This window comes from Lepidochelys kempii, chromosome 6 (genome assembly GCF_965140285.1).
Source record: "Lepidochelys kempii isolate rLepKem1 chromosome 6, rLepKem1.hap1, whole genome shotgun sequence".
Lineage (NCBI taxonomy): Eukaryota > Metazoa > Chordata > Testudines > Cheloniidae > Lepidochelys > Lepidochelys kempii.
Window position 1 is genome coordinate 78,491,223 of NC_136385.1, and position 24,816 is coordinate 78,516,038.

The window sequence follows — 24,816 nt, forward strand, 5'->3', positions numbered from 1 at the left end:
AACCCAGAGGACAGTACAGCCATGAAACAATCAGTCCCGCTTGACCCTGTGCTTACTCACCATTTTGGGGTTCCCGTGGTTATGTGCACTCACTTTAGGACAGACAAATTATGCTATTGTGTAGACTGTGCTTGTCCTTAAGTACGGGGGAATCATTGCTCTGTCTGGTGTGAACAATGCTGCCTCTGTTAAGTGTTGCATTTTGCCTTTACAGATGCAACCTTGAGATCTCAGCCGTCCGTGTTATCACCGGCTGAAAGACTCCAAAGAATCAGAAAGAGGCCACATAGAAGCAAGGAAGACATGTTGCATGAAGTAATGCAGCATTCAAGTAATGAAAATCAAAAAGTGCAGGAGTGGCGGGAGAGCGAGAGGAGGGTCCGCCAGCAGAATACGGATCGCCGGCCCCAAAGCACGGAGTGGCTGCTAAGTATCGTGGAGCGCCAAGCGGACTCCATAGAGGTGCTCGTAGCAACAGAGGCGGAGCGCTACCGCGCCCGCCCCCCCACTACAGGCCCCCCCCTTGTCCCAAAACTCTTTTCCTTGTGCCCCCATCTCACCTCCAATCCACTTTCCCCAACATCCGGGTTCTTACCACCACCAGCTGCCTCCAAACACCTGTAGCTTCACCATCCAGCCCTGAAAACTACGACCCTTACCCACTGCACTCAACCCCCATCACCATGCAGTACAGCCATCCTGAAGTGCAACACTCATTGCACAGCACTCCAGACACGACATACGCAAATCTGTGATTCTATCGTTCCCCACCCCGTTGCCCTTTCTGTTTCCCAAGCAGTTGTCTCTCTTTTCAATAAATGAATTTTCTTTTCAAAAAATGGATTTTTTGGCTTTGAAAACATTCTTTATTATTGCATAAAGTAAAAGATACCTTAGCCCAGGAAAGAAACAGGCACCGCAAGTCAGCATAGCAAACACAGAGTCCTACTAACATTGGAACCACTGCACTTCACTCCTGTGCAGGGGACCAGATATTACTGGTGGCTTTCAGCCTCAAATTGCTCCCTCAAGGCATCTCTAATCCTTGCAACCCCGCGCTGGGCCCCTCTAATAGCCCTGCTCTCTGGCTGTTCAAATTCAGCCTCCAGGTGTTGAACTTCCGAGTTCCATGCCTGAGTGAATCTTTCACCCTTCCCTTCACAAATGTTATGGAGGGTACAGCACGCGGCTATAACGGCAGGGATGCTGTCATCAGCCAGGTCCAGCTTCCCATACAAAGAGTGCCAGCGGTCCTTTAAACAGCCAAAAGCACCCTCCACAGTCATTCTGCACCAGCTCAGCCTGTTGTTGAACCGCTCCTTGCTGTTGTCAAGGCTCTCTGTGTAGGGTTTCATGAGCTACGGCATTAAAGGATAAGTGGGGTCTCCAAGAATCACAATGGGCATTTCAACTTCCCCTACTGTGATCTTCTGGTCTGGGAAAAAAGTCCCAGCTTGCAGCTTCCTGAACAGGCCAGTGTTCCAAAAGCAGCGTGTATCATGCACCTTTCCGGGCCAACCTGCGTTAATGTCAATGAAATGCCCACGGTGATCCACAAGCGCCTGGAGAACCATCGAGAAACACCCCTTCTGATTAACGTACTCGGAGGATAGGTGGGCTGGTGCCAGAATTGGAATATGCGTGCCATCTATCGCCCCTCTGCAGTTAGGGAAACCCATTTGTGCAAAGCCAGCTACAATGTCATACACGTTACCCAGAGTCACAGTTCTTCTGAGCAGGATGCGATTAATGGCCCTGCAAACTTGCATCAACACGGTTCCAATGGTCGACTTCCCCACTCCAAACTAGTTAGCGACCAATCGGTAGCTGTCTGGAGTTGCCAGCTTCCAGATTGCAATAGCCATCTGCTTCTCCACCGTCAGGGCAGCTCTCAATCTTGTGTCCTTGTGCTGCAGGGTGGGGGTGAGCTCCTCACACCGTCCCATGAAAGTGGATTTTCTCATCTGAAAGTTCTGTAGCCACTGCTTGTCATCCCAGACTTGCATAACGATGTGATCCCACCACTCAATGCTTGTTTCCTGAGCCCAAAAGCAGCATTCCACAGTGGTGAGCATGTCCGTGAATGTCACAAGCAAACTCGTGTCATATACGTTACTCAAGTCGATAGCATCATCGGAGCCCTCATGATCACTTTGGATCATAAGGAATAACTCTACCGCCAAACGTGATGTGCTGGCAAGACTCGTCAGCATACTCCTCAGCAGTTTGGGCTCCATTCCTGCAGACTGAAAGGGAAGACAGAGCATGCAGTACAAAAAACGTTGAAAGATGGCACCAAATGTGGACAGAAGCAAAGGGAATGCTGGGATGTGAACCGATACATCACAGGGCGTTAGCACAGGACCCAGAATGCCCTGCACGCCCCACCCCCTTCCCACAAGCCACAGCACCAGAATGGGAAGAGGTACTCTGTGGGATAGCTGCCCATAATGCACCATTCCCAATGCTACTGCAAGTGCTGCAAATGTGGCCATGCCAGTGCGCTTGCAGCTGTCAGTGTGGACAGACTGCAGCGCTTTCCCTACTGCGCTCTATGAAGGCAGGTTTAACTCACAGCACTCTATATCTGTAAGTGTAGCCATGCCCTATGACACACTCTGGAAGCTGCTTTTTTGAATAAATCCCTGATATCAGCTTGCTTATTTGTCTTCTGCCTCTTCTGCATAAAAGTAGAGTGCTGCATGTGAAATTGCATAACCTCTTGGGCAGTATACTAGTCCTGGTTACTAGACTGAAGATTTGTATTTGGAGATATCAAATGCTGGATAATAGAGCTTTTACTTTATACTACACACAAAGAATATGTATAATTCTGTTCATTTTTTACTAAACTCTTGGCCCCAGTAACATTATCATATGGCAGTGAGTTCTACAGGTTAATTATGCAGTGTGTAAAAATGTATAACCTTAGCAGTTTTTAAATGGTTATTTTTCTATATTTCATTGTTATAGAAATAAGTAAGAAAGCCCAAATAAAATAATGAATGATGTAGACATGGTTATGTATTTTTTATCATATTATTTCTCTCATGGAAGTCTTTCTATGTCTAATTATTTTCACTGACCTTCTTTAAATCTTTTCCATTTCTCCTTTCTGAAACAGGACAATTTCAAATTGAAGACCGTATTTAAGGCCACAAATCTAGCCTCAAAAGCCAAGACTAACCTAAAAACTTCAAAACCAAACCAGATCTTTGGCTTTTAGTTGCAGAATTTATGCAAGTATAAAAATATTGGCCAATAGCAGTCTGCAGGTATGAATAGAAATTATGACTACTTCTGCGCTGTTTTTCCTATCCTCAAAATCTGTTTGTCTGGTTTATGGCTATATGCAACAATCACCTCTTAAGTACGTAATCAGGGCCTTTAAATGGTTCAAAGCCGAGCCTATTTCAAGAAAATGAAAACAAGTTCACCCTCTGCAATCTTGCTATCTATTGTTAAAGGCCCCATCTACACAGAAAACTTACTTTGGTATAACTTAAAATGTGAATTTAAACCGGTTACTTATAGAGATATAGCCCCCCTCAACACTGGTATAAGTGCCTTTTTTGTTTAATATAAACCCCTTCCCAAGTGACATAAGCTAAACCAAAAATTGCTACTCTTATTGCAAAATAAGAGTGTCCATATGGGTGTTACATAGGTTTAACTATATTGTATAAGTGCTAAATTACTTTCTCATGTAGACGTTGAGACATCTAGCTGATACATCTTCTGCTCTCCCTGCTCAGAGGGATACATTCTACACTTGGAGAAACACTGGTAGGACACTTCTTTCTTACACTGGTCTACACTACACACTCCTGAGAGAGGTAGCTATATTGACCTAACCCTTGGTGTGGACAGAACGAGGAAGAATTCTTCAATTGACCTAGCTACTGCCTGTTGGGGAGGTAGATTACCTGTGCTGATGAGAGAAGCCCTCTCATCAGCATAGGTAGTGTTTACACTGAAGCACAATGCTTAATTTGTGCCAAGGCTTGCCAGGGCTGAGCCCTGGCACCTCTAGGCTTGGCAGTTCATAGCCCTGGCACCTCTAGGATTGCTGCATCAGTTATGAAAGTAAAAAAAAATTCTTGAGTCCCAGCACCTCTTTCATTAAAAATTAAGCACTGTTGGAGCACTACACAGGCACGGCTGCAGCGATGCAGCTGCACTGCTGTAGCTTTTAAAGTGTAGGTATAGCCTTACATGCTTTGATGAGCAATGACTTAACAATGTTGACATTTAAAGTATCGTTGGCATCTGAGTTAGCCCCCGTTGAACAACTGGGACAGTTCACACCTCAGAGCTGTGGTTTCAAACTCTGTGAAAACTCAGATACACTGGTTACACTCCATTCACATTTTGAAGGTTCTCCCTGCAAAAGAACCTAAAAGAAAGGAAAAGAAAGATACACACTAACTTTTTTTTTTAAATGAAAGCTGAGACTCATCTGCCCATGCCTCTTCAGCTAGCCCTTTGTGTTCCCCTAGCGGATATACCCCACACTTTGGAAGTCACTGCATTAGAGGATACATGCTTATTCCAGGATCCGAATGGGTGGGCTGGTTCTTCCTTGCCTATTTAAATATTGGTCAAGTAGTAAAAATAATAAAGAGGTCACATCAGAATTCATTCAGGTTTTTCTGGCTTGCAGCAGTCATTCATGGAGAGGAGGCCATGAAGCCTGAAGATTAGTATGTACCCTTCCATTATACTTAAAATCCTTGGCAATGGCAGAATGGCAAGGAGGCACCTTTGGGTAAAAACTAACCAGACTAGTTTCCCCCACCCATGCAGAAAAGTTATACTGCTCTTATGCTTATTTTAAATCATGTGGGCTATGGCCCTAGCTGGAGGAAGAGAAGTTGACTGAACAAAATTTGATTTGTTAAGAAGCTCATTTAAATGAGCCCAGCACTTCCCAGTCATATCCTTAACTTTCCAGGATGATACATCTATCTTGCTTTAGATTTCCATAGTAAAATCACATGACAGAAAGCAGTATCTACCGGCTTCTAGGGCACAGTAATACTAGAAGCCCAAACATAATTTGCTAGATCAGAACCTACATATTTATTCTAACAGTAAGTGACTAGGTTAAAGACAACAAAGGACTGAAGTTCATCCTTAACCATCAATGGCAGTAAAGGACTTCTCTAACATGTTTATTATTTAATTAATGAAAAATAAATAAGATAATATTAAAACTAGGGCTGTCAAGCAATTAAAAGAATTAATCGTGATTAATCACGAGATTAATCATGTGATTAATCACATTGATAAAGATTAATAGAATGCCATTTATTTAAATATTTTTGGATGTTTCCTACATTGTCAAATATATTGATTTCAATTACAACACAGAACATAAAGTGTACAGTGTTCATTTTATATTTATTTTTTATTACAAATGTTTGCATTGTAAAAAACAAAAGAAATAGTATATTTCAATTCACTTAATACAAGTACTATAGTGCAATCTCTTTATCATAAAAGTTGAACTTACAAATGTACCATTATGTACAAAAAAATAACTGGACTCAAAAATAAAAATGTAAAACTCCAGAGCCACAAGTCCACTCAGTCCTACTTTAGCCAATCGCTCAAACAAACAAGTTTGGTTACATTACAGGAGATAATGCTGTCCGCTTCTTGTTTACAATATCACCTGAAAGTGAGAACAGGTATTTGCACGGCACTGTTGTAACCAGCGTCACAAGATATTTACGTGCCAGATGCACTAAAGATTCATATGTCCCTTAATGTTTCAACTACCATTCCAGAGGATATGTGTCCATGCTGATGATGGGATCTGCTTGATAACGATCCAAAGGAGAGTGGACCGACGCATGCTCATTTTTATCATCAGAATCAGATACCACCAGCAGAAGGCGGATTTTCTTTTTTGGTGGTTCGGGTTCTGTAGTTTACACATCTGAGTGTTGCTCTTTTAAGCCTTCTGAAAGCATGTTCCACACCTCGTCCCTCTTAGATTTTGGACGGCACTTCAGATTCTTAAACCTTGGGTCGAGTGCTGTAGCTATTTTTAGAAATCTCACATTGATACCTTCTCTGCGTTTTGTCAAATCTGCAGTGAAAGTGTTCTTAAAACGAACATGTGCTGGGTCATCATCTGAGACTGCTATCACATGAAATATATGGCACAATGTGGGTAAAACAGAACAGGAGACAAAAGTGCCATGTGAACATATGATCTCACTTTCAGGTGACATGGTAAATCAGAAGCAGGCAGCAGTATCTCCCGTAAATGTAAAGAAACTTGTTTGTCTTAGCAATTGGCTGAACAAGAAGTAGGACTGAGTGGATTTGTACACTCTAAAGTTTCACATTGTTTTGTTTTTAAGTGCAGTTATGTAACAAAAAAAATCTACATTTGTAAGTTACATTTTCATAACAGAGATTGCACTACAGTATTTGTATGAGATGAATTGAAACATACTATTTCTTTTATCATTTTTACAATGCAAATACTTGTAGTAAAAATAATATAAAGTGAGCACTGTACACTTTGTATTCTGTGTTGTAACAGAAATTGTGTTGAAAATGTAGAAAAACATCAAAAAATATTTAATAAATTTCAATTGGTATTCTGTTATTTAACAGTGAGATCAATCGCAATTAATATTTTTTAGTTAATCATGTGAGTTAACGGAGATTAACTGAAAGCCCTAATTAAAACTATGTGGTGGTACACACAAAAATAGAAAGGCAGAAAAGTTCCTGCTAGGGCTTAGACAGCTGGTATGTGGCAGTACGGCCTCTTGACAACTCTTTGAAATGGCTATCTTGTTCTGCAGAATTTCAGCTTTCATTATGAAAAGCATGGACACTTTTCACAGTCACCAGAATAGAGGCTCAACTTAAATGTATATCCAAAATTAAAAAACACAGTAAAAAAAAACTAAAGAGCCATCGTGGCTTAATAACCATGTAAAAGAAGCAGTGAGAGATAAAAAGGCATCTTTTAAAAAGTGGAAGTCAAATCCTAATGAGGTAAATAGAAAGGAGCATAAACACTGCCAAATTAAATGTAAAAATGTAATAAGAAAAGCCAAAAAGGAGTCTGAAGAACAGCTAGCCAAAAGCTCAGAAAGTATTAACAAAATGTTTTTTAAATACATCAGAAGCAGGAAGCCTGCTAAACAACCAGTGGGGCCCCTGGACGATCGAGATACAGAAGGAGCACTTAAAGACGATAAAAGTCATTGAGGAGAAACTAAATGAATTCTTTGCTTCAGTCTTCATGGCTGAGGATGTTAGAGAGATTCCCAAACTTGAGCAGTCTTTTGTAGGTGACAAATCTGAGGAACTGTCACAGATTGAAGTGTCACTAGAGGAGGCTTTGGAATTAACTGAGAAACTTAACAGTAACAAGTCACCGGGACGAGATGGTATTCACCCAAGAGTTCCGAAAGAACTCAAATGTGAAATTGCAGAACTATTATCTATGGTTTGTAACCTGTCCTTTAAATCAGCTACTGTACCCAGTGACTGGAAGATAGCTAATATAACACCAATATTTAAGAAGGGCTCTAGAGGTGATCCTGGCAATTACAGACTGGTAAGTCTAATGTCAGTACCTGGTAAATGAGTTGAAACAATAGTAAAGAATAAAATTGTCAGACACACAGAAGAACAAATTGTTGCACAAAACTCAACATGGTTTCTGTAAAGGGAGATCGTGTCTTACTAATCTATTAGAGTTCTTTGAGGGGGTCAACAAACATGTGGACAAGGGGGATCCAGTGGACATAATGTACTTAGATTTCCTGAAAGCCTTTCACAAGGTCCCTCACCAAAGGCTCTTACGTAAATTAACTTGTCATGGGATAAGAGGGAAGATCCTTTCATGCATTGAGAACTGGTTAAAAGACAGGGAACAAAGGGTAGGAATAAATGGTAAATTTTCAGAATGGAGAGGGGTAACTAGCGGTGTTCCCCAAGGGTCAGTCCTAGGACGAATCCTATTCAACCTATTCATAAATGATCTGGAAAAAGGGGTAAACAGTGAAGTGGCAAAGTTTGCAAACGATACTAAACTTCTCAAGATAGTTAAGACCAAAGCAGATTGAAGAACTTCAAAAAGATCTCACAAAACTAAGTGACTGGGCAACAAAATGGCAAATGAAATTTAATGTGGATAAATGTAAAGTAATGCACATTGGAAAAAATAACCCCAACTATACATACAATATGATGGGGGCTAATTTAGCTACATCTAATCAGGAGAAAGATCTTGGAGTCATCGTGGATAGTTCTCTGAAGACGTCCACACAGTGTGCAGCGGCCATCAAAAAAGCAAATGGGATGTTAGGAATCATTAAAAAAGGGACAGAGAATAAGACGGAGAATATCTTATTCCCCTTATATAAATCCATGGTAAGCCCACATCTTGAATACTGAGTACAGATGTTGTCCCCTCATCTCAAAAAAGATATACTGACATTAGAAAAAGTTCAGAAAAGGGCAACTAAAATGATTAGGGATTTGGAACAGTTCCCATATGAGGAGAGATTAAAGAGCCTACGACTTTTCAGCCTGGAAAAGTGGAGACTAAGGGGGCGATATGATAGAGGTATATAAAATCATGAGTGGAGTGGACAAAGTAAATAAGGAAAAGTTATTTACTTGTTCCCATAATATAAGAATTAGGGGCCACCAAGTGAAATTAATGGGTTGCAGGTTTAAAACAAATAAAAGGAAGTTCTTCTTCACTTAGCGCACAATCAACCTGTGGAACTCCTTTCCTGAGAAGGTTGTGAAGGCTAGGACTATAACAGGGTTTAAAAGAGAACTGGATAAATTCATGGAGGTTAAGTCCATTAATGGCTATTAGCCAGGATGGGTAAGGAATGGTGTCCCTAGCCTCTCTTTGTTATAGGGTGGAGATAGATGGCAAGAGATCACTAGTTCATTACCTGTTAGGTTCACTCCCTCTGGGGCACCTGGCATTGGCCACTGTTGGTAGACAGGATACTGGGCTGCATGGACCTTTGGTCTGACCCAGTATGACCATTCTTATGTTCTTATGTTAAACCTCTAATAGTTACAGTTTTGAAGAAAACGTAAAAAATGTGAATCAAATGAAACTGATGCAGAAATGTCTACGTGAATCTTCAGAGCACAACAATAGCTGGAATAGTAGTAACTTTGAGGGATGTGAACTGCTCCATTTATCTGAGGGAGGTGTTAGCTCAGATGCCCAGTGATGATAATTTAAATACCAAAATGGTTTAATTCCTCATAAAAGTAAGGAGAGGGAGGACCAAAAGTCACTCACAATTTACTGTGGGTGTCCTTGCATTTTGGTACCACAAGGGGGTGGCATTTGGGAGGTACCACCACTTATTTTTCCCCCTTCCAAGGGGGAGGCAAGCCCAAGGAGTGTAACAGAACCCTTGGGCATATGCAAACTCTACTGAAGGAATCCAAGTTTAAGGAATCCAATGGAAATCAAAGCATACATGATTATATTTTGAACATCTGCACAATCTATTGTGAGTGGAGTCTCATTTGAATGACTCATATGAGTAGCGTTTACTATGTGAGTAGAGCTTGGAAGAGTATCACAACTTCTCCTTCCCCCCCAGTTTGATCCCTGGTCCCGCCCTAAGAGCTTACCATCTAACTCAGACAAAGTTTATGCACAGGACAAAAGCGTAGTCAAGGAGATCACTATATGAAAGGTTCACACAAGAAGTAGGATTTGGGGAGGGACTGGAGAGAAGAGGAGGTTGCTTGCCAGACAAAGATCTATCCCAAGTGTAAGGGGTAGCAGGAAAGAAAGGTGCAAATACAAGCCTAGAAGAAAGAGACAGACCGTTGCCAGGAGAGTGGACATAGGGGAGTATAGAGAATTACTATGTGACCATGGAGAAACTTAGTGATGACAACAACTTTAGTAGGTCATGCAGTATCTAATTTCTAAAAAAGGTTGTGGCTAAAATGGAAAAGTAATAGAATTTCAAGCTGTTGTAGCCAAGGTTCAGAGGCCAGCTGTAACAGGAGCAAGGATTTTGCAATAGAAAGACCATTCACCTAAGGCAAAATGAAAAATTCTGCTGGCAGCTGTTAGCAGAGGATTCATATGGAAAATTTTTTAGCAAAATAGTCTGAATAGCTGATGCACTGTTAAAGGGTGTCCTTTAAAGTTGCATTAAAATGTTAAGGAAACTAAAAGCCAATCATCATAACAGGTGACTAAAGTTTATTATAATCTCATGAAGTCAGTAGAGTAAATGCAAACATATAGTTTATTTTTGTCATCTGGTTTGTCTTAATCACAAGCTAAAAATTCATTTATAACCTGTATACAAAATGCCATGTTTATATCAATATCATATGCAGCTAGCATGAAATAGTATACATTAAAATGAATAACAGAAATCTGTAATGGTCAAAGACAACCAGTAACAAAACCACTAAATACCAGTTGTCAAACATGATTTACTATGTATATTTCTCCTTTATTCTGTTAAAACAGTAATTATTAAAACTAAAGTGATATGGGTGAGTGTTTATGACTTCCTATTAAAAAGCCTGACTTAGAGCAGTATTCATTTAAGTTTAAGGTTGAAGAAAATCATGCAGAGATCTCTGTTCGATGGCCTAGTGACTTTATATCCTCTTGTCAAACCTCAGCAGTTTTATTTGTAGTGATACATGCTGGAGAAGGTTGGAGGTTAAAGTTGATAGGAGGGCCAACAGGAAAGCCAACCAACTTCTTTCAAAAGATTACAACCTTTAACATATTAGGATCTGTCGGCAGTTACTGCCAACTTTACAAGTCTACATTTTGTGTACTCTTTACAAATCTTCCCAAAATTCCAGATCAAATGGATCAAGTAAATGCTTTTTGTACTTTCCTCCAGTTATTGCTTCCTAACTTTACTACTGTGTAAGCTATTTATTCGTTGATTTTAAAATAATGGTTAGCAAGGATTGACCATTTTTCTAATAAGAAACTATGGACAGTTAAAATTCTATTCTAATCATTAACTCCTGGTCTCTCCCTTGCCCCAAGGCTCAATTTGCCAACCTCTTCCAAAAGGTAGATCACTAAAATGATGCACAGGACCCTGCCCCCCTCCCCACCCAAATCAAACCTTTTTTATCCTGCAGTAGTAGACTTCATTTATTAAAACATATGGCTATCTAACTCCCTTCATCATCTTTCCCTGGCACATGTCCAAAGGACCACAACAAGCAGCAAAGCTCTGGAATGAAAAATAGTCAATACCTGGTAAGGATGTATTATAAAAGAGTCCATGATATTTATATATTCTTTGTGAACAAATGTGTTATGACAAACAAGTGTTAAGAGCAAGAAAACAACTTGTAACAAAGGATGCACAACTGTATGAGTGTTAAAGTTTTCTCTTAGTTTGCTACTTTCTTTAGAATGCAATATTTGCACCATATAGCACAGGGTTATGGATTGGAAGTATTTTTGAGCTTCTGTAAGTCACAAGTAAATTGTGACATTAAAGAACAAACAAATTCAGGGTAATCTTTTCCAATATTTATACTACACTTGTCCCATGCTGGTTACAAGAACAATTCAGTTTACAACACAGAACATGATATTACATTAAAAAACTATCACTGCATTTGTTAATGTTTATGCAATTTGAAAATTAAATAACTTTAACCAGTTTTCTCGCAACGCAGCTGATATCTGCGATGTTTTACTTGCAGGTGTACATCAGCCAAACTGTTATGTTGATTCATTAATTATCCATTACTATAATTAGGCAATGTTACGCTTCAAAACGCATAAGACAAAAAACATACATATTATCTGCTTGCTAGAACATGCAATCAATAGGGATGGAAGAAAAATCTCATGTTTAATGTTTTCAGGTAGCAGATTTGATTTCTAGGTCTCTTGATTTTCAATCCCCCCCAACATTTGGAAAAAGTGAAAATTCTGCATTTCATAGCACTATCTAGCTATTGCTACAATGTTAATTATATAAAACTAGATGTGCTCTAATAAAATCTGACTAGCTAATTAATACTCAAAAACAGAGTGGAAGCTACTTAAAGGAATGGTGTGTGTGTAAATTCCTTTAGGTCATTGAAGAGACTGAGGCAGGGTGGTGTAATTCTATATAACTAAAACATTTAATATCCCATGTTGCCTATAACTTTTTGTTCTAGCTGTAATTTAAGAAATAAACACATTCCCCTAAAAAGGTTTAATTTTTTTAGTAATTTCAGGTTATGCATTTTTGCCATTGTACATCATATCAAAGAGAGGGAGAGGCCTTTATGGTAAAGATATAAAAAACCATTTACACTGACTGCTAAACATGCCATGCTGTATCTGTTTTACTCATACCCTAACACTGTCCAAGAATGTGATAACGTAGCAGCATTTTCATTTTAAACTCCACATTTCAGGGGTTTTTAACATATAAATTTGATCTGGGATAACATTAAAAATATGAGATCATACCTGGGAACTGATCCTAATCCCAAAACTAGTTTAATTTGACCACCAGTTACAAAAGTGGGAAGGAAAAGAAGAATTTGGCTTCTGATTAGTTCACGTTAAAGGAATAAAGATGTAGAGTAACACCTCAAGCAGAGATAGCGACTGACATCAGCTCATTCAAAAGCTGCTAGATGCTCTGCACTTTTGAAAATTAGGCTACTTACATAGGTGCCTAAAATATAGATTTGGGAGCCAAATTTTAGGCACCCATTTTTAAACTGGCTTGGATTTTTATTGTATTAAAGTAATGTCATAATAAAACACTACAAATGGGATATAACTATCCCCAAATGCACAAAATATCTTGAGACTTTCATAGTCAAAACTTGCTATCTTATACCCCAAACTCTGGCTCTCCAAAAGTTTAGAAATTAGAATCTTACTTTCATATTAAACAGAGCTGCACTCTCTTTGATATTCTGTTTCCTAGTAAACTCTCCTCTTCGGTTTCAGCCTTTTATAAGGGATCTTTTCCAGCATGCTCTTTGATAGTTGTCCATTTAACTTTGGGAGAGGGATTACAGCCTCATTGTGTATATATGTCAACTGTCTGTGGCAGGATGAGTCTCCTTTCCATATAGCTGGCATTTGGATTCATCTTATGTTGTCTCCTGATCTTCCCTTATTCTCATTCTTGAAACGGCACATCTTCACAAAGAGTATTAAAAAATGAAAAAGTTTGACAAGTGCTAGATGACACTGATAAGAGCTACTTTCAAAAAGATTTTTTCTCGCATGCTTGGTATTTTGCAACCCTAATACACAATATGTACTATTGACTCAGATTATCCCCTTTAGAACTGCACATGAAGGGGACTCTCCACACATGGTATGAGGCCTCAGACACCTTCAAGTCACCATCCCTTTCTCTAGACTCTGTGGAGGCCTTGGCACATGTGCCAAACTGGCAGAGAGGACAGAGATGGGGTAGGGTCAGTGTGCAAGCCATCTCCTCCTTACTAGTCCCTTGGAAATTGATCAGAAACATCTTCAATTTGGGGTCTTATTTTTCTGAGACCTGCCAAAAAATGGAGGCAGCTAGATGGTTCTTTCCTAATATTTTATGCCAAAGTGTAGCTTGCTCTCCTACTGCATGTTTCCCCAGTTCCTCCAAAAACGATGTATATATTGGTGGTAAGATTATGAGAGTTTTGAGAAGATTTAAACTTAAACTGAAGTTTTTACTGCAGGAAGTTGGATTTTTATAACAAAAAATTATTGTACAAAAATAGACTGTTCATCTTCCATCCAGGTTTTTAAAAGTGCTTTACAAGCCTCATAATACTTCGTACAGTAGGGTAGTGTTATTTGAATTTTACAAATAGGGAACTTAAAGCACAGAAACATTAAGGAATGTACTGAACATCACATAAGAGATCAGTGGTAGAACTAGGACTTGAACATCTATCTTCTGATTTCTAACAATGTAATATATGCACAATAAGCTAACTTGTCCAATGTCTACTCTGTGTACTGAAACATTGTTGCCAAGAATTAATGATCCATAGAACACAAAGAAGTGTCTCAAAACCATTATATTGGGCTTACTCCTGCTCTGATTATTATTTGCACCTACAGGCCTAACCAGGATCAAGGCTCCATTGTGCTAGACACCATACAAATGCCCCCCAAAAATTACAGTAGAAGGCCCGGATCATTCAAAGATTTATGTATGTACTTCTATCAAATGAAAGATGTGTGCAAGTCATTGCATGAACAGGGCCCAATTTATATTACACTACTATTTATGTCAATAGACAGGATTGGATCCAGTCTGTTGTGTGAAATTATTTAATTTAGGTTTTATGCAATATGTGCCTATCACAATCTTTGGCTCATTTACCAAAAGTTAAAAGAGTACAAATTAGTATGTACATTAAGGACACCTAACACAAGCATTTTATACTCTGAATCTGTGATATGAAGGTTTATTATTTTTAGTATGAGTTCAACATAACTGTGAAGACTTCTTTGGAGCAGCTGCAGAGTACAAGTGTGAGAATGCATTTTTAAAATGCCTGAAGGGCTTAATGAGAGCCTCTGGGCACAATCAGCCTTTCCCTGCTGCACCTGCAGTGGGTGTCGAGCCTGGAAAAAGGAGCTCAAAGGGCAATGAGAGCTTATCTTTGGCTCTCACTAAGTGAGAGATGCTTGGCTGGAATGTGGAAGATGAGTTGGACTGCTAGCAAACAGAGCCTCCCTGAAGGACAATAGGCCTGCAATACGGAGTCTAAGGCAGTTGGGAAGCAAAGTGGCAAAAAATGAATCTGTCCAGGATTCTGCATGCTGGTGGACGGGCCTGTAAGAATCAGGAAGACTCCTGGCTGAGTCAGGGATTGTCCTGCCAGAAGAATAGGAAAAACTCTCCTGCAGCAGAACCGGCTGCTAAGAAGCTCGGCAGTGAGCCTTGATGCTTAAAGAAAGCGGGGATGACACAAAAGAGAGAGGCTGAGGCAAAGGCCCGAGACCAGGTAAGGTAAGAAGTGGTTCAAGGAGGTAGCAATCTGTGTAGTCAGGCCTTGATTGTCTATTCAAAAGTCTCTGGACTGAAACGCAGCAGAGTGGGACGGCCTGGGCTCCCCTTCCAACCCACTGAGGAAAATGGAGCAGACCTCTCTCTTCTGACAAGGGGTAAGGTAAGGACTATCAAAGCCCCCCTGATACCAGGGATAAGGATGAATGTATGTGGACTTGGACAAAAGGGATGTTGACTGATCATTGTTAGTTGGATTACTGGTTCGCCCCAGAATGGGTGGGACTATATGTGAACCACCAGGAGTCACGAGAAGAAACTGACCACCACAGTTTTGGCTCAGCTGTCAGTAGGAAACATTAAAAAAGGAGGAGAGCCCATCCACTGGGGGTGCACTGGCTGGTGAGTAACATGCTTATAAACCTTCATCCATAAACAACGAGGGTAGGGGGAGGAAATTAAACATTTGTTAGAATAATGTCAATTTAGATTTATATATTTTATTGTAGCCAGTTTTCATCCCGATACACACCTGTGCACATATAAAAATTACCACTGAAAAACAATGGTCATCTCTTGGGTGTTTCACAGCAACGCTAACAGCATAAATCAAACTACAAAACAGTTTAAGGGAGGAAATAAAGACCATTGTGTGTACGTCTACACACACACCCCTCTCAAGACTTCGACTTGAGTGCTACGGGTCCTACAAAGGGGAATAAAACCATGGCAATCCCATGGAAACAGAGGAGAGAGGCAGCATGGAGGAAAAGAGAAGCAGTTTCTCTCACAATGGCATAGCACAGAGGGGCAGTTAGTTGCTAAACTCTGCAGGAGTGAAGAGGATGTGAAGAGAGGCATAGTCTGGCAATGGTACTATGGGCGACATTCTCCTCTGAAATCTGCATACCGTATGCAGCAAAAGGGTTAAGATTTATGCTACTTGTACTCTGTACATTATCAGGGTATATCTCACTTAAGCATTTCACCAGTGCACTTTGGGCCCTCCTATTCTCTGCTGATGGCATGTAACAGTCTAGTTTCCTCTTGGCTGTAAAGCTTTGGTCTAGTTTTGGCTATTGGGTTTAGTGTATGGGTGCTGTATGGTGTTGATGACCTGTGATATACAAGAGTGGATGATCTGGTGGTCCTTTCTGGCCTTAAGCTCTATGACTTCTTAGAAAAGTGAGAGAGTTGCCATGCCCAACCAGCCTTTGAATGCACAGTAGTGAGGAGAACGGTAGGCTACATACAGACAGAGCGACAACGTTCAGCAGGATGTTGTTTATCTTGTCCCATAGGTCACCGCCTAATGTTTGGAACAGAGGTTGTGCCATCTGCCCCTGCCACAGTTCTGCCAATGCCATTCACTTCAGGGCAGCATGTGATAAATTTTATCACCATCAAAGAAAAGCATTTTTTTCAGACAGCATTCCCCTGCCCCGCAAGTTCTTGTGCTGAAGAGAAACACAGGGCTCTTGAATATTAAAAATTAAAGACAACGTAAGTACCAACAGTTTCCGGAATAGTAAATATTCTTCTATTGACATGGTCTGCCACTCTGATACAGTGAAAAATGCTATGAATTAAGAATCCCAACTTAATTTCTAAGAGAATTTAGCAAGACCTCCAATGTTATTTTAAAGTAATTTTGTTTGTTATTAATACATTTTGGATTGTTCCTGAGCCAGCACTTACAACTATAAAACTGGCAAAAAGAAGAGTTTCTCAACAAAGTGTAGTCATTTATTGAAAATGCACTTCTATGAAGTTGTTTTATCTATAAGAGAAAGTCCACTCAAAGACAGAAAACTTGCACGTAGAATCATTTGATGCTATGACAAAACAACTGGTCAATGTAAATGACGTCTGTGCAGTAGGGTGCGAGCAAACTGAATTTACAAAAATCTTCATAGGAAAGGATAAGACTGAGCAGGGGATCCTCGCTCTAAAAGGAGAACAAGTCAGAGTTACTTACAAACAACTACTTATCATATAGTCAGGTTATCTTGCATCTAGTTTGCTAAAAGCAATCTAGTTCAGTGCAGCTCTCAGACACAGAACTAATTAAACTTTTTGACTAATATAAAAGAAAAACATGAGCTTTCACCTTTTTTGACTTAAGTGAAAATATTATTGGTAAACATAAGGTATTTCATTCAAGAGGGAAAAGGTTAATACTTGGAATATATTCATATATAAATCCATAATATCCTATCTAGATACCTCTGGTTAATAAATGCATCTAGTGTGTACACTCCCACACACTTTCATTGCTGTGAACAAAATGTCTATTAAATTATGCTGATCATTTTTGCATTTAATTGTAGTAAGACACCATTATATTACCAAATTAACTGTTCACCTAATTTTTGAGATGATAAACATAATGGGGCAGCAGATTTTTTTCAAAATTACAGAAAAAGTCAAATAATTCTAATTCTTTAAACACAAAAATGTACTCTAATGTATTACATCTAGCTTTTAAATTAAAAGCTACAGAGAATTAAATGTATGATTCATTGTTATGTGACTCAATAGTTTCAAATCACATACTTTTCCTCATCCTCGGTAATGTATTAACATTATGAAATTTTAAAACACTTTAAATTTCTTTGAAACAAAAAGTCTATTTTACTTTTTAATTAAATCTATTTCTCTAAAAGGTCTTTAAAGGCTCTACAAACTACCTTGCATTTTATTATTGCTGACAGTTATCTAAACCACGCTTGAATGCTCTCTTTATCCGTTAGTGAACAATTGAAAGATCATATGCTAAGAGACTTGTGCTTTCTCTTCTTCTTGCCCTGTAATTAAGGCATTTAAATACATTTCTTCATAGCAGTTAAGAGAGTACACTGTAAAAAATCATGAACTGAGACAATTTTGAGTTTAGCAACCACAAATACATACAACATAAATTTGTCTCAATGGTAAATATAAAAAACAGAACAAAAATACCCGCTTGAAATCACATAATAAATTTACAGAACGGATGGACTGAAAAGGTTTTGTTTAACTGTCTTAAGATATTTAAATGATCTATGGTAATTTGACAATACTACCACATTGTTAGCTATCCTACAAGGAAGGTAAACATTTATATCAAACACACATTTGTCAAGAATATTTTAGTTTTTAATAGGGTTTTTTTGCACTATAAAAAAAAATGGAGGGAGAGGTGTGAGGAGGACAACATGTGGATGGAAGGAATTACCATATGGTAATTACAACAAATCTGGTAAATGTATTATAATAAATATTTGCCATTATACATTTAGAGCAACAGACATATGCTTTATAAAATGTTATAACAGATAAAACAAACAGAAATTTGTGAAACTGCAGTTTTTCTAAACTGAAGAATTCTTATATTAATGTACTGCACCCTTTTTGACACAAACATGTTATTAAGAAGTTTCTTTCACATTATGAAAGGAATTCAGCATGTATATGGTCAAAACATTTCTATATAGCAATTATATACAAGATGTAAAGTATAAAGTGTATCTTAGTTACAGAAATGCTTTAGGAAATATTCTATATGAATTTGAGATTAGTTGGTCATACAGCATATCCCTTACATGTAAATCTAGTTTCTGTGGCAGAAGTTCTTTATGTTGTTGTCTCAATCAAATGTTAAAAGATATGTTGTACTAAGTTATGTTTTTTTTTAAGACAGACGAGAATAAGAAAAATAATTTTTAAAAAGTTGTCAGCATGTTGTATTATGAACAACCTTATTAGTTCTTTACAATTACAATAGGTACCTCTGGACAAGATCGAGCAGACATGACAAATGCTTCTGACTTCTTTTTAGATCGAACCTGGAAGGTCATCGCTGAACAAACAGAATACTGTACAACTGGGGTCATAAATTGTCGAAGATGACAAAAATGTAAGTTTATTTTTTTGTTCTATAAAATAAATGAATAAGTTATTCAGTTTGGACTGTCCTTTTATCCCTGCTTGATTTTATACTTGAAAGAGATAGATAATTTTTTATACACGTGTCAATTTAACTTTTATATTATGTCCTTCTGAATCCAACTGACAATATTAGCATTGTCTTTCAAATAACTACTGCACTTTCTAAATGTAGTCTTCTGTATGGCTTTCTAATAAATTCTTATCTTTGTTTGTATTTGCTCACCATCATTAATTATGACAAAGCTGTAAACACTTTCAGAAAAAACAGTCCACAAATTTGGAATTTAATATTTTTTCTTTAATTTCATTTTTTAAAGTGTACAGGAAAAATGCTAGCTCAATTAATCTGGTCAAGAAAAAGTATATTTATTATTTCTCCTAACATTTTTATATTTTGTTTTTAGGATAATTTAACAGGACTGGTAGTTTTTGATTAAATTTAATTTGTGTGGAGCTAAACAATAACTTAAATTACTGGAACTGTAAACATATTAATAACTGTCACATTTAAATCTTGTGCTATACTTTTAAGGAGAAGTATATAGAATGAATTAGAGATCTGTAAACTCCTGATGGGAATTAGTAGTGTAAGACAAAAGAAAATGAAATGTTAACTGAAAAGAAAATAAGTTAGGTCAAATGAAAATGTAAATCAACAAGATTTGGATAGTACTCAGATCAACAGCTTTAGCTAATAAAAGTTCTAACAGATCAGTGACCATACAGTTTGAAACAAATATGAAATATGAATGACTTTAAAAGGAATAATATGAAAAGTACAACAGTAATCGGATATAAAATTATCAGAATTCAAGTGAAGAAAATTCAAACCGAAATGTATGATGGACAATTATGTACCTATTTTGACAATTCTAAGTGGTCAAGTTTTTAAAGTATGACACAGAAACCTTAACCTATCTATAGATGAGTGATAAATGAGGCATTTTGTGTCATTACAGTCCCATAAATCACTTTCTTTAACTGCTGACGGCTTTTATCAGATCTAACCTTTTCAAGCTTCTATTAGAGTGCTAACATTTTCAACTTTGACACATATGAAATTTACAAATTCTGCAGCTGATTAACTCTGGACAGAAGCTCACTGCCATCATTGCCTTCTTCAAGTTGGGTTAGAGCTTCAGTGTCTCAAAAACTCTTACTCACAATAGGACAAAAATCTCAATTAATGTAGTGGGCTGTATTTCAAGGGTAGAAAACAGTTTTTCTTCTGAAGCAAATAAATGAAAGCATGCTTTCTGCTGTACTCAGCAATGTTCAGCAAACCTAAATAACAGACTGTTTGCAATTTAAAAATCATATGCATAAGAAGTAAAATCCATATAAAGATACGCAACACTTTAGTAATTGAAAGTTCGAAGAATAATTTTCTTTTACTTATCCTGGTTTTAAATTCTAATTAGAAATTTTATATTAAATTGATGAACACTGTTAGCTATTTGAAAAGCCACAACATAAAGAAATCAAACAAGACTATAATCATAACCTCTAGAACTATAAGCTAATTTTCATCATGGACCCAGTTATTATAGGAATGCACATCCTTTTCCATGGGAAACTTTCACTAAACTCCTTCTGAACTAAAATAAAAGGGAATTAAATGCCTTAAATCATCAGGCTCAAAACATGTATTTTCATAATTTATAATTACAAATGCGTAGTACTTTATATAATTCAGATATAACTTACACACACACACACACACACACTGAAACCTTCAAGGAAATACATTTACAAGATTTAATTGATACAGACGTTGAAACAAAGCTCAAGTTTAAAGAGATACTGTCTTTAATAATAATAGTCAGACTGAAGAAATCTTGATGTTGGTTGTGTGACCACAGGAAGCCTGGTACTTCAGATGGTATTAGTTTTGATAAGAACTAACTAGACATCAGACCTAAACAATGAAACCTGAAGAGACAGGCTCAGACCACGCAAATAGGAATATCTGCAGAGACCCTCCCGCGGCATATTGCCTCTTGTTGACAAACCACAAATCTTAGAAAAATAGTGGGCAAAGGACAACTTTTCTTCAGCAACATAGCGAACATAGTCAGTGGTTAAGGCCTATCTATGACAAATTAAAAACTTTATTTCACTAATAATGTTACACATCACAGAAGCTGTGCAGTTACTTTTTGACAATTCAGATGTAAATCCTGGAATGCATGTGAATATTCATGAGAAAGTCATATTTATCATTTAAAACAAGAGGACATGACTTCTTGGTGTTCATATAAAAAACCAGTGATGAATGAGGCCATGCTAATCAAAGACAAACCAAAACACACAGATGTTTGCTACTCTTGATTAAAAAAAGAAAAGACTAGTCCAAAAGAACAACGATATTGAAAATCTAAAAATGTTTATATATACACTAAAAGAAAAGGAGTACTTGTGGCACCTTAGAGACTAACAAATTTATTTGAGAATAAGCTTTCGTGAGCTACAGCTCACTTCATCGGATGCATCCAGTGGAAAATACAGTGGGGAGATTTATATACATAGAGAACATGAAACAATGGGTGTTACCATACACAATGTAACCAGAGTGATCACTTAAGGTGAGCTATCACCAGCAGGAGAGTGGGGGGGGGGGAGGGGCTTTTATAGTGATAATCAAGGTGGGCCATTTCCAGCAGTTGACAAGAACGTCTAAAGAACAGTGGGGAGTGGGGGAATAAACATGGGGAAATAATGACAGGTTTCAGAGTAACAGCCGTGTTAGTCTGTATTCGCAAAAAGAAAAGGAGTACTTGTGGCACCTTAGAGACTAACCAATTTATTTGAGCATGAGCTTTCGTGAGCTACAGCTCACTTCACGATGAAGTGAGCTGTAGCTCACGAAAGCTCATGCTCAAATAAATTGGTTAGTCTCTAAGGTGCCACAAGTACTCCTTTTCTTATTATAATTTGTTTTTATTGACATATTTCTGGGTTTTAGTGACACTTGCATAGTGTGTGCTCTAAATTTTACATTTCCTTATGGTTACATAGTGTAAATATAAATGTGTACTTGAGCACAAATACAACTTCTGAAGATGGCATGATGATGGTCAGAGAAGGGGACTGGGAGTCAGAATTCAGGGCTCAGTTTCTAGCTCTTGTAATGTCTGGCGACACTCAGCAATTCATTTAAACTTCTGTGTGCCATTTTACTCATATATAAAATGTATTAACCTATAGCCCCATCCCCTCACTCTCTCAGGGAGATATAGACCCTGATTCAGCAAGGTACCTTAGTACATATCTAACTATGTGCATAACCACACTGAAATCAATGGGATGTCTGTTAGGTACTACATATGTTTGTACAGTGTCTAGCCCAACAGGATCCCACCTGGGTGGCATACAGATTCCATCACAATATAAATGTTAAACGATGATGTTAATACCCAAGTGTTAAAGTTGGGAACATGCTTAAATATCTTGCTGAATCATGTACATAGTTTCCTATCTTCAGTGGTCAGCATCTCAGGGACTTGCCTAAGACCAGGAAGTATTTAGATACGATAGTTATAGGTTCAATAGAAAAACCTAAGGTAGAGAGTTAGAAAAACTAATCAGGTATCTCCTTCTGTTGCATGGAAACATAGGTCAACTGTATCTTGCCAGTGTGGTGTTCTGAGAAACTTAGATGAAAAGTACTATAGATTTTAAACTCAGAATTGGAGTGACAAAAGGAAAAAGTCACTGCAGGTTTTATGCAGAATCAAATCTTTTCACGCAGACTATGCAGTACTGTAATCACAGCTTTGTTTATGAGATTTACAATAAACACAATACTTAAATTCTGATCTGGTATGATTGATATGATCTCTACCAGCAACCTACTATACCCAATTAGATATCTGGTCCCTAATATTCAGTACAGTAAAGAAATCATGAAGGATTTATTAAAAGAAGGTCCATCTTATAAACTATTGAAAATTAAGGCCTAAACTGCTCATTCGAGTGTCCTCAACATAAACCACATTGCTGATATTCGCATAAAACTAACACCACAACAAAAGGGATTTTCTTTGCTGTGATGAGAGTATTAACATTTTTGCTATTATTAAAATGATGATCTTCAGCTGACCCATTAAAGACCAATTTCCACATCATAACACGTTTCAGTGATCTAATTCTTTCCCCCCTAACTTTTAAATGTTTTTTTTTCTTTTTCTTTTTTTTTTTTTAAATCTTGTCTTGGAACCTTAAAAGGAATTCCTGGTTATAGAGATGCTGATGTGCTTAATGCAAAAATCTCAACTGCCTTCTCCAACCTAAAATAGATAATTGTAGCTCTGTGAAGGCAGTTTCTTGTGTTTAAGAAACCAGAAGTCCTCACACTCCATATTACCTCCCAGGGTATACCATAACGCACACATCTTCTATACATACTTCTCAGTTTCCTCATTTTTAACCTGGAAGAACCACTCTCAAAAAGACTGAAAGGTCATTTGAAGTCCATACTGACAATATATCTGCTCCTAAGCAAAAATCTCCAAGGCACAGGGAATTTGTGTAACATTAAATAAGACTGCTGTCCTTTAGCCAGGCACAGACCAACAAACAAACTTAATTTTACATCTCAAGCTGCACTTAAATTTTTCAAACCCGCTCAGCCTCTTGCTTTCACCTGCTTTACTTACTGTGAGAGAGTTCTGTCTGTAATCGGCTTTTGACTTTATTTTTTTCTTATATTAATACAAATAGTTTTATACTCCAGATATACTAATTTTAACATTAATACATAAAGGTGTGTTTATAAGACAATTCTTCCAACTTTTGGCTCTTTTTTGAAAAATTTACTGAAAGCCTAATATATTTAATATTCAGTAGCATGTGAGAATAATTTTTATGCAACTCTGATAGTTAGAAAGATAGATAACTCAATTATTAGATCATCTATCAAAATATTCAGATGTATAAGAGGCTACTAAAAAGATTGATGTCTGAGAAAGTCCACTGATTCTCTAGCCATCATATTCACGCATTTGGCTAGACAACATTTTTCGCTGCCTTCACAAGCAAGCTTCATTACCCATCACTCCACTGAAAAGAGTTTATTATGAGGCTGCCATCTTGGCAAGACTATTATTTAGATGATAAATGTTCGGAAGAAAAGTGTGTCTAGATTTTTTTTTTTTTTTTTTTTTGGTGAGATGAGCTTTTTGACAGATAAAACAAACAGCATCTACATTTCTAATTAACTTAAATTTGGCAGTTACAAATACAGGTCAGTAAAGCTATGATACACTACTAGATTATTTTCTGTCTGAATTTTGTCCTTAATTTGTAAAATGTAAATTAACTAATTAGAGGAAAAGCAGCATTATTTGTGACAAAATGCTTCTGTTAGTTTTGTGCTCTTTGACATTTATCATCAACCGTACTCCTTTATTCTAAGTTCTAGTAGATGGATAATTATACTTATATTAATATATTAAGTTTTTAATCTTTGAAACTAAAATGAAAGTTTCAGTTTTTGAGAAAATACACCACATTATACAAATTGCAAGTACACTACATATTCTAAGCTTTGTTTTATTTTAAAAGTGTTCTGCTGTTTATGTACATGTGTGTAGTAGTAGTACACACAATTTTTCAGAAGATTATGGTATCTTTATTGCACACAGAGGGTGGCCAACAATTAACACAATTATGTTTTGCACATATATACTACAAGTTCACGCTCCTTCCACACTCTCAACCCCCTGCCCAATTGTCACTTCAAATGGATTAGAAGCATTTACAGAATTACAGAGATGGGAGGTGGGAGGGTGGTGAGAGAAGGGAATTTGGTTATTCTTGAGTTTCAGCAAGCAACCTGACCTTGTTAAATTAAAATATATGATGTAATAGTTTACGGAAGTAT

The 24,816-nt window shown here is 37.6% G+C and overlaps 1 protein-coding gene across 9 annotated transcripts in view; it reads right to left on the reverse strand.

The window, feature by feature from the left end:
- CDIN1 (CDAN1 interacting nuclease 1) overlaps window positions 1-24,816 on the reverse strand; it is a 188,012-nt gene that overhangs the window by 63,972 nt on the left and 99,224 nt on the right. For 4 of the 9 annotated variants that reach the window (XM_073348875.2, XM_073348873.2, XM_073348872.2 and 1 more), the window contains exon 11: window positions 10,458-16,950. The exons of 4 other annotated variants lie outside the window; for them this stretch is intronic. In XM_073348875.2, the coding sequence (XP_073204976.1) occupies window positions 16,779-16,950 (172 nt within the window). In that variant the 3' untranslated portion in view covers window positions 10,458-16,778. Of the gene's footprint in view, window positions 1-2,218; window positions 2,247-10,457; window positions 16,951-24,816 lie in introns of those variants that run through there. One more of the 9 variants, XR_012159482.2, reaches the window with a different exon arrangement.